Raw genomic sequence first — 11,102 nt, forward strand, 5'->3', positions numbered from 1 at the left:
CTTTTCGCGACGTGTTGACCAGTGCCCACCTGAGTCGTCTTCGCCCCCCGTTCAATGTGCCACCTGTGACATTTCGCGATCCCGTACTTCGACCAGAGTCCTTCGTTTTGCTCAACCATCTTCTACTTTCTTTCAATCTCGATACTTGACTCACAGTCAACATGAAACCATCTTGGTTGGGCTTGTCCCTCCTCTCACTGTTGGCAGCGCCCGCTTTGGGTGCGCCTTCCGATACTTCTTCGGATCTGGAATCGGGAGACCATGCCTCACTCCTTGCACGGGGCAATCGCGGACTGGACCCAGAAGAGCCCACAGTCTTCAATGAGGTTGAGGTGCCCCCGCTGACGCAGATAACTCCGGAGAATTTTGAGGAGGTCACCAAAGATGGTCTCTGGTGAGGATGCCCAGCTCATATATGGATTTGCCATTATTCTAACTGTTACAGGATGATTAAACATTACTCTCCATCTTGCCCTCATTGTCGGACGGCCGCTCCTATCTACCAGACCCTGTATGAGTACTACTACGTGAGTATTCATCCATATTGTTTCAATCCATGGAAATAAACTAATTTGCGGTAGACCTCGAACCCCCTGTTTATTTCTGCAGAGAAGCCCGATGAACCCAAGTCCTTGAACTCCTTTACCGACTACTACAATTTCCATTTCGGGTCAATGAACTGCCTGGCATACAGCGACTTCTGCGCCAAGCTGAAGGTTGACTACTATCCTGCGTGGGGATTCTATCAAAATGGCGTTCAGCAAGAGCCTCCAATTGGCGCCAAAAAGATGTCTGAACTGGGCGAGATGATTGAAAAGAAGTTAGAGGCGGTTAAGCCTGGTTCTCGGCCTTCGCAGGGCATCGAGCTGCCGAAGATTGGCGCCAGGGGCATGGAAATGACTGCTAAGCCCCTAACCGAGGCGGCCATCGAGGCAGCCAAGGAGAAGGCCGACGAGAAGCAGAGCGTCGCGACCTCCGAATTGGAAGGCGTCAGCCCTCAGGCCGCCAAGGCCAAGATTCAAGGACGGCCTGCTAATCCTCAGGGTCTTTCCATCCCACTTACTGCGGAGAGCTTCCAAAAGCTTGTTACGACCACCCGTGACCCATGGATCATCAAGTTTTATGTCCCGTGGTGCCCTCATTGCCAGGCTATGACTCCTAACTGGAACTCGATGGCCAAGGAGATGAAGGATAAGCTCAACGTCGGTGAAGTGAACTGTGAAGTTGAGAAACGACTTTGCGAAGATGCCCGAGTGAATGCCTACCCGACGATCTACTTCTTCCGTGGTGGTGAGAGGGTTGAATATACCGGCCTTCGTGGCCTGGGCGATCTTCTCTCGTACACCAACAAGGCTGTTGGTGTCGGCTCCAGTATCCAGGATGTCGACGCTGCTACATTCAAGGAGCTGGAACGGACTGAGGAGGTCTTGTTCTTGTATCTCTACGACGACGCGACGACCTCCGAGGACTTCGAGGCCATGAACCGTCTTACTCTCAGTCTTGTGGGACACGCTCGCATCGTCAAGACCAACAGCGCTACTCTGTCAGAGCGGTTCAAGATTTCTACTTGGCCTCGTCTTCTGGTGGTCCGTGATGGACGTCCCAACTACTACAACGCTCTTGCCCCTAAGGACATGAGAGATTTCCGCCAGGTCCTCTCGTGGATGCAAACTGTGTGGCTGCCTATTGTTCCCGAACTTACTGCATCTAATGCTCGAGAGATCATGGACGGAAAGTTCGTAGTCCTGGGGCTCCTAAGCCGTCGTCGTTCCGATGATTTCAAGCAGTCCAAGCGTGAGTTGAAGGAGGCTGCTCTTGAGTGGATGGACAAGCAGGTCCAGCTGTTCCGTCTTGAGCGCGCTGAACTTCGTGATGCCAAACAACTGCGTATTGAAGAAGCCGATGACCGCAATGACCAACGCGCACTGCGGGCTGCAAAGAACATGCGCATCACAATCCGCGAGGACGACAAGAAGCCAGTCGCCTTTGCTTGGGTTGATGGCGATTTCTGGGAGCGCTGGCTGCGCACAACCTACGGCATCGACGTGGAGAGCGGTGACCGTGTGATTATCAATGATCAGGATGTAAGTTAATTATTTCGATCTGCCTCAGTCTGAAACTAACATATATAGAACCGCCGTTATTGGGATACCGCTTCGAGTGGAGCCCCCATCATGGCCTCGCGAACCTCAATCCTCGAGACTATTCCTCTTGTCATTGCTTCCCCCGCCAAGCTGTCGCCCAAGTCAACCATCGGTACTTTCGAGACCATCTTCTTCTTCGCCCGATCTCTCCTCAGCAGCCATCCCATCCTCTTCTTCATCATTTTGGCCGTTGTGGTGGCCGTGGCCACCTTCTTTGGACGCGGACGCCTCCGCCGCAACGCCTCGCGCGGCGGTATTATTGGCAATAACAACAACAATGGCGGCTTCTTCCACCTTGACGGCAAGGAGGGTTTCCTGAACGGAGGCTCGACCGGAAAAGTCGATTAATGAGACACATGTACAGTTAGGGTGTTTGGCTGCGCGATTCTTATAATCTTCGGTTTACACTGTATTTGATTGATGTTGGTTTGTTTTCTCATGCACTTGCCTGTTCGACCAACTCTGTCTCATTTGAATCTTTTGCATGTCAGATTGTTGGGTTTTGAAGCACATATCTCCTTCCTATTCTATTTCTTTCTCCTTTACCCAACCCTGGAGTCCAGGCGTATCAGTTTTAAGAGCCCCTATATCCCAGAAATCGAATCAATAATTGCATTCATCTCCAGTGCTGTTCTTGTAGACTATCCCGAAAACAATTGCCTTCCTTCTGATTGGTAGTTCGGCTTCAAGTCACGTGCCAATTCGGGCGTTCCCGGTTTTCGTCGAAGTGCCAGCTCTCCCCTCAAGCCATTGTCCTGCCAAATCACACCGGTGTCATTCAAAATGGTAAGTGGCTACGGCACCGATAGACGACAGCAAGATGATTCTCATCCCGAAGTTTTTTACCTCTTCGGCCACGGCCCGGGCAGGGAGTCGCGTTGTGGATATCACAACCGGTCCTCCGAGCCGGATGGATGAGAACTCAAGAACTCACCTTAAAAGTATCAAGCTAACATATATTCTATAGTTCGCCACTACCGCTCGCCGCGCTGCGGCCCAGGCCTCCGCCTTCGCTCCCAAGTGAGACTTCCCAGATTCTTCCCTCGAACCCGCACGATGACCTTTTGGAGTGTGCTAGGCGAGAACAGCACAGAGCTATTAGATGGTGAAACCATTGCCATAGTCTCTATGGATCATTGGACATCATGCAATTCTCTCGCTCTCTCAAAGCGGAGCTTCGGGGAGCTGCATTGCGCAGAGTGCAAGACCGTGGCCTTCGCAACAGCAGACTCATAAGAAGACCGAAAGAACAATAAGAACACTATACTAACCATTCTCAATTTGCAGGTACGCCATCCCCCCTCGCTTCGGTGGTTACACCCTAGGCACCGCCATCAAGACGTGAGTCATCCCGACATCCCACCGCAAATCCAAACCCCCAACACCCACCCCCCCACCGACTCGAACAATATATGCTGATACTTCTTCTAGCGGTACCCTCCTCGGTAGCTTCGGTGTCGCCATCGGCACTGGTGCTCTCTTCATCTTCGGCGAGGTCCCCCGTGTGCGCAACGACATCCTCCGCCAGCTCCCCTTCCTCGACACCTACTACGACCGCAGCATCCCCGCCGAGGACAACGTGAGTCTTAATCTGATTATGTGGTTTGTGAGAGTTGATGCTGACATGTGTTCCTTGTTCAGCCCTTCTAAATTATCCGCGGATATATACCTGTTCCTCTTTTTGACCGATATGGCTTGGAAACTCTGGACAGGCTGGGGCTGTACTGTGTAGAATAGCGATGAAGGTCTTTTCTGTTTAATAGCACATAGAAACGGCTGTTTCCAAAGTGTCTTACCTTGATACTTCAAGATTATGTAGTGAAGACGTGTATGATGTACAAGGCTTCTATATGTACCACCCTTGAAAGGCCCAATCATATAGCAGTAGTGATAGCCATATAAAGAGAACCTATTAAGGCAAGTCCATGCATAGATAAGCCCATAGCACGTTATATGATCCCTACGTCCAACCCAAGCCTTATCTCGCTTACTCTTATCATGATTTATGATAACTCGCTACCCGGGGATCCCGTGAGTTTCAACGCCTGGAACTTCCCTTATAGGTTTGGGACCTCCGCCGAGGGAAGTAGCGCAGAAGCCCTGAGCCTCGAATGGAGGCCCTTCACAGCGCCTCCCTGTACGAATCACAACCCGTGTGCGGAGAAACGCAAGCCCATAGCCTCCTGGGTGTTGCTGTCAACATATTAAACTCCGACCTAGGTATCTACATGTGGCATTATACATTTGATTTGATTTCATGTCATTCGTCCTTATCGCGGAATACCATATCCTCGCTTGCATTCCCCCCCTTTCATTGCGATATAATGTTAGACTTTCCACTTGTTCTACTTCCGATCGTCATGCGCGGGGGAATATGGAAACGGAAACGCCACCCCTGCAAGATTATGTAGATAACATGCTGTGCTAGGTTACCCCTAGTCCTGGTAGGTTAGTCGGATCGAAACGAATTTGGATTTTGGAATCCTTTGTGTATATTATCCTGCTTCCCTCTTGTTCAGGGTGGATTTGGTTTGTTCTTGTCTATATCTTGGACTGTGGTCGTCCTGTTTTGCTATACTTATACGACCCATTCCCGCTGCTGCTGCCTCATATCCCACTTCTCATATTCCATATCCCCGCATTATTCGCTATACTTGCCCTTGGCATAGGCGCAAGCATGGAGTCCAAACCTTCCGTGTCCGTCAACAAGGGAGCTGGGTATCTTGATGCTGGCCATGAACAAGTTACTTCTATTCTCCCCGATGGCGATGTTCCGTACATGGATCATGATATGGATGCCGATGAGAGGGTAATTACGGCACTAGGATATAAGCAGGAATTTAAGCGCAAGTTTTCGTTGTGGACGACTTTTTGTGTTAGTTTTGCTGTTTTGGGGTTGTTGCCTTCTTTTGCGAGTACTCTTTACTATGGTGAGTGCTACCGATCTGATGATATTGTATTGGGTATCAATATACTGACATTGGATGGATTGAAGGCATGGGATATGCCGGAACAGCAGGTATGGTCTGGGGCTGGATCATAGCCATGATCTTCATCCAATGCATTGCAATGTCGATGGCAGAGCTTTGTTCAGCCATGCCTACAAGGTAAGTCACCTCGACCAAAGCCAACAACTTCCAAGGTTAGGGCAATACGACTAACCAATTCACCCACCACCAACAGCGGCGGCCTCTACTACGCAGCGGCAGTACTCGCACCACCAGGCTACGGCCCCTTCGCAGCATGGATAACAGGCTGGTCAAACTGGATCGGCCAAATAACAGCAGCGCCTTCAGTGAACTACTCGCTAAGCGCAATGATCCTAGCAGCAGTCTCAATCCACAACCCGGACTACAGCCCAACACACTGGCAAACCTTCCTTCTAACAACCCTGATAATGATTATCCACGCTGCAATCAGCAGCATGCCCACCAAACGCGTCGCGCAATTCAACTCCTGGGGCTCAACCTTCAACTTCCTAGCCCTAATAGCCGTCATAATCCTCATCCCCGCCAACACGAAAAACGTCCCCAAATTCACGCCTTCCCATGAGGTTTGGTCCCACATCACGAACATGACAGATTTCCCCGACGGGGTCGCAGTCCTAATGACCTTCGTTGGCGTTATCTGGACGATGTCAGGCTACGACTCTCCCTTCCATCTCAGCGAGGAATGTTCGAACGCGAATATCGCCTCGCCACGCGCGATCGTGCTCACGTCCGGCGTGGGCGGGCTCATGGGCTGGTTTTTGCAGCTTGTCGTTGCGTACACGGTATTGGATATTGAGGCGGTTATCGATTCTGATTTGGGACAGCCGTGGGCATCGTATTTGTTGCAGGTTATGCCGACAAATACGGCCATGGCCATTCTCGCACTTACTATTGTTTGTGGGTTTTCCATGGGACAGGGGTGTATGGTTGCTGCGTCTAGGGTTACGTATGCCTATGCACGAGACGATTGTTTCCCCTTTTCGTCTTATTGGAAGCATGTTAATGGGTATACGCAAACCCCTGTTAATGCTGTTATTTTGAATGCCGTGCTTGGAATCTTGATGTGTTTGCTTATTCTTGCGGGTGAGGTTGCTATTGGGGCTTTGTTTTCGATTGGTGCTATTGCGCAGTTCTTTGCGTTTGCTGTTCCTATTTGTATTCGGGTTTTCTTTGTTGGAAATCGGTTCAGGAAGGGTCCCTGGCATCTTGGACCGTTCGGTCCTTGGATTGGTGGGATTGGTGTTTCCTTTGTGTTGCTTATGGTGCCGATTTTGTGTTTGCCTAGTGTTACTGGGAGTGATTTGGCGCCTGATCTGATGAACTGGACATGTCTTGTGTGGGGTGCGCCTATGTTGGCTGTTACCGTTTGGTGGGTTGTTGATGCTCGGCGCTGGTTTACTGGCCCTGTTGTCAATGTTGAGCATGCTATTCATGCGATTGAACAGGAGCCGGTTGTTAGTGAGGGAATTGAGCCTGAGTCTCAGGGGAAGGAGACTAATGCTTTGCCGCGTAAGTCAGATGATCCTGATGATTCTCTTTGAATTGAGGAGTTAGATTGCGTCGGTTACCAGTTATGAGTTTCGGGCTGGACTTTTGATCGCAGCGCGTTTTTGATATAAAATATGTAATGGAATATATTCTTTAGTCGAAGTTTCATTTACATTTAATCCCTGCAAGAAAGTGGCATAAAAAGATAGTCGAATAACGATAGAATACAATATAAGCATCCGCCACATGCATGTCACAACGCGCAGGCTCCATAAATATGGATAGATCTGACAGCCGCCACATGGAGCCAGACCCAGTGCCCCATCTTGCCATGATTTTGGGGCTGTGATGAGCATGTGGATGGAGGGGTGGGCTTACTCCACCAGTCCCAGATGCTTAAGATAAACGTATCGAACCTGCATGCAAGTTAGATCCGGAGCGCTATCTAAGGATAAGAATAGTGATTAGCTACCGTATATACCTAGGTACTAGGTACCAGGCATTTGAGGGAGAATAGCGCATTCAGTTGAGGTTACGTGCAGCATGGATATGCTATGAGTTCGAAAGGCAGTACATATCACAGCCAAATAGTAAAGTAAAGGCAACATCGATAAGAAAGACCCTGCAGAGTATCTACACCGCAGACCAGCCAGGTACATTACATGTACCTGGCACGCTGACCGGCTCTCTTGTTGTACCAGGTACCTCACCTAGGGGGCGATAACACCCAAGAGCCCAACAACGCAAGCCCGGAACAACCCTTAGCACGCCTAAACCATCAAGAAACCAACGTCGACTAAACACAGTAACCTAGAAACCAACAGTCCTTCCTGGAAAGTGGCCGCGAACACCACCTCCAGCCTGCCAGGTACCCTGTACAACGTACCTTGCGCTGGGATCCCTGGGGACAATCCTAAAGATCCACCCCCTGAGACCCCACCGGCGCTGGTGGACACTGAACATGGATGCAACGGAGTAAAAAAAAGAGTTGGCACAGATATGCTTAATCTGACTCCAGGAGAACATCCACCTGTCTCCACAGTCGATGTGTACATGTATGTTTATGCCTAACTTACCACATCGATAATGAGAATCAACCAAATAGCATTATATGTATAAGTTTCTGTTATTTGAATAACCAAGACAGTATCAATTTCCAAGCTTACAGACACGGCACAACCCAACATTATCGAAGTCAATTTTGCCCATTATTATTATATCGCCCTCCAACCAGAACAGCCAACTCGACCATGCGAGACAACACGTAACATGTAACAGCCAAGCAACCTACCCCAATTTAGGAATGCAAAAGCCAATCCAAAAGTCAATCCAAAAGCCAACACATACACTACCCCAAACCATGCCGGCGTCCACATTAGTAAATCCCCGATCGACATGCCAGGGGTCACTAAATCCTAGTTCTGGTCCCAGTGTCCCAGGAACCGATCGGCGACCTACGTACGTCATGAAGAATCAAGCCAAGTAAAGCAAACCACGGCTCATTCAACCCGTGCCTGAAAAAGACCAATTTCCCAACCAAAAGTGTGCGTCAAAAAGTGCGTGTCTCGCTCGGAGATTTCCAGTACCGTGGAATTACCTAAAGAGGCGAGCGAGAAGAGAAAAAAAAAAAACGCCTTCAGTGGCTGGTGGCTGCAGTCGGAGACTACCCGAGTTGCAATTTACAGTACGTTACATGATCTCAACATGCCATTTTGCCATTTTGCACTGCTTGGCGTATCTTGGTATTCTATTGCATTTCGGCCCGATTTCTGGCTTTTCGTTCGGCTCAGGCAGCCACTCATTTTTCTGCAGTTTATGTATAGTATGTAGGCTGTAGGATATATGGGGATGCCTTAGATGCCGGATGCCTTGAATGCCTTGGATGCCTTGGGATGCAAACATCATGAGATTGGTTCTCTTTTCGTTAGTTACCACGGGTCTCGAGGGTAATTGTGGTAAGATGACCATGGCTTGCATCACATGAGGTAGTATTATTAAATTATTATATTGTATTATTCCTATTTCTATTACTATTCGCATTACTCGCATATTCCGTAGAATTCTTGAAGTCTATCCGAAACCTATTACGTGGCGCCCGGTTGAGAAATTTCCCTGAGCGATATAATCATCATATTATACTGTGTTAAATCAGGTGGTATACGGAGTCTATGCAGATGTCAACAGAGCTCCAGTCTCCAGTCCCCATTCTAGCTGATCCACAGAACACATGGGAAACACTGGAGACTCCAGTGTCATCTCATGACATTTGACATCCCACTCTCTAACCAGTGTCTCCAAAGTCAATTCGCGAACTCTGTCTCCAATACTCCGTGCACGTAAGATCTAGAATACCGAGTCTCTGCCCATGAGGTCGGTGGCGGGCGCGATCCTTTTGCTGAAGTGGGTAAGGAAGTGTGATTGGCCGACGGGATCCTTGAAACTCGGCGATCCGGACTTGGCTTTCGCGGTGTTTCCGGCCTGTGCCGGCGCCTTGTAGAGGAGTCTTTTCTGCTCTCTCTTTTGTTGGGTTGTATTTTTGATTTTTCTGTCATGCTTGTATGTATGTAATTATATTTTATGTTCTCACGTGAGTTCCTACCAGTTCGGCAGTCATGATCTCCGCGATTTCGAGTCTCCCACTATTGTTTATTACTGTGGATTAGCCTAACTATTAAACCCAACAAGTACTTTTGTAGACATCAGTTTTATTAGCCCCGAATCTATCGGCAGGGTTTTCTCAAGCCAAGCTTTCCAACCAAAAAAAAAAGAAAAGACCGGTCCGATGCATAGTCATGCAGGAGACTAGACCTCGGGATGTTCAGTTCACATTATTCATCATATTCATTATACATGTACCAGTAACAGGATATAACAATAACCTTGGTACCTGAGTCAATTGACCCCCTGATCCTAAAAAAAATTCAAGAGAACTCGGCAAAAGCCTCACCGTACTTTGCAAACCCTTCCTTTTCGGGGGGAAGAGTGGATACCGCCAACATCGGCGTTGATGCCGAGTGCTCTAATTCTGTCCCAGTCCTATCGACCTGCCAGATTGAACACACCGCATTTAATAGATTTAATTGAGACGTAAGCCACGGATATAACGGTTTGCCGGATTGAAAATTGGAAATGAATTGTATTGAAATTGAGGTAGATGCAGGTACTCAATACAGGACACACATACCGAGGTGAGACAATGTGGAAGGTTAAGCGAGAGCCTGTTACGTGTGGAATCGGGTCATTCCTACAGTTACTACATTATACATCGGTAGACGTCTTAGTAGTGCGTATATATTCAACATACATCGATATGTAGTCAGATATTCTGCAGAACCCTGGTAGAAGCCGTCCAGGTCCACAATCGAAGCGGGAGAAGCTCTTGCGAAGGGGTGGAGAAGGAGGGGCAGGGATATTGGGTCCGGAATACAGATCTTGTCCGTTTCCACGTACTAACTATGTACATTTACATATACACAGGTATGGATTACACTGTTTATTAAGTTTATCAATCTATGATTTTAACCCCCTATTTCTCGTCTGAAACTTTCTCGGGATGCTTATTAAACCTGCTTCCATCAGGGGTCACCCCCTGAATTCGGAAACATTCCTGCCGTCTCTAGGCAGAAATCGGATGTGATTTGGATTCTCCCTTCTCAAGCTGAGCTAAGAACGGAATCAGGGCGGCTACGGCGCTCCGATAAAGTACTGTACATAAGTACCTGGGTACCCTGGGGACGTATAGGGCAACTATGCAGTGCCGTTACTACTTACGCTCGGTCGGACATCCCCCAACCACAGAGGTTGGAAGATGGTCGAGGTCTGAGAACCATTCCCCCTCTGTTGATGCATGCAAGAGCAGAACTCTCTGCAGCCGGGGAGGATGCATGATGAGTCCTATTCCGGAGCTTTAGGTGTCCGGGCCTTCTCTCGGACCTCGGGAATGACGTGCTGGAGAGATCAATGCAGAATAGATGTTATCTCTTTCAGTTGCGCAAGTGTCTACATCTCAGATCTCTGTGACTTGCGGGGCTGTCAGCCACTGCGGAGCCCAAAACAAAAGAAGAGCCAGGGTCATCTTAATCCACCCTCGGGGAGCTCCATCTCTAGATCTACATGTTCATATGTACATACGTTCCATGGAGAGAATGGGGGAAGGGAGAGGATATCGCCGTGATCGGAGGCTAAGAATTGGGGCAGTGTTTGAGTTTCTGACTGCGGTAATATTCTACTAGAAAAGGCATACATCAGAATAGTAATAGTAGAGCAGAATAACCGCGTAACAGATGCTTGCGAATGTTATAGACACCGCGATCGGCCATTCCCAAAGCGGAAACCGTGTAATTTTCGTAATACCATACCCCGACTCAATATTTGGCTCTGTCGCCTCTTGCCTCCCGAAGGAACGATCGTCTTTTTTCGTCTTTTTCGTTCTTTTTTTTTTATTACCCGGTCTTCCGTCTGAGAAATTTCCTTCCCCCCC

The 11,102-nt window shown here is 48.7% G+C and overlaps 2 protein-coding genes across 2 annotated transcripts; both read left to right on the plus strand.

The window, feature by feature from the left end:
* Positions 1–161: 161 nt before the first annotated feature.
* PENARI_c007G00597 (putative disulfide isomerase) lies at positions 162–2,492 on the plus strand (the record flags this gene model as incomplete). The annotated part of the gene is made up of 4 exons (XM_022630700.1): positions 162–394; positions 446–527; positions 582–2,084; positions 2,133–2,492. The coding sequence occupies 4 exons, from the start codon at positions 162–164 to the stop codon at positions 2,490–2,492; spliced, it is 2,178 nt and encodes a 725-aa protein (XP_022489222.1).
* A 2,329-nt stretch (positions 2,493–4,821) lies between these two features.
* Positions 4,822–6,675, plus strand: PENARI_c007G01154 (amino acid permease; the record flags this gene model as incomplete). Its single annotated transcript, XM_022630731.1, has 3 exons — positions 4,822–5,074; positions 5,140–5,251; positions 5,328–6,675. The coding sequence occupies 3 exons, from the start codon at positions 4,822–4,824 to the stop codon at positions 6,673–6,675; spliced, it is 1,713 nt and encodes a 570-aa protein (XP_022489242.1).
* Between the last annotated feature and the right edge of the window lie 4,427 nt (positions 6,676–11,102).

This window comes from Penicillium arizonense (assembly GCF_001773325.1).
Source record: "Penicillium arizonense strain CBS 141311 chromosome Unknown PENARI_contig007, whole genome shotgun sequence".
Lineage (NCBI taxonomy): Eukaryota > Fungi > Ascomycota > Eurotiomycetes > Eurotiales > Aspergillaceae > Penicillium > Penicillium arizonense.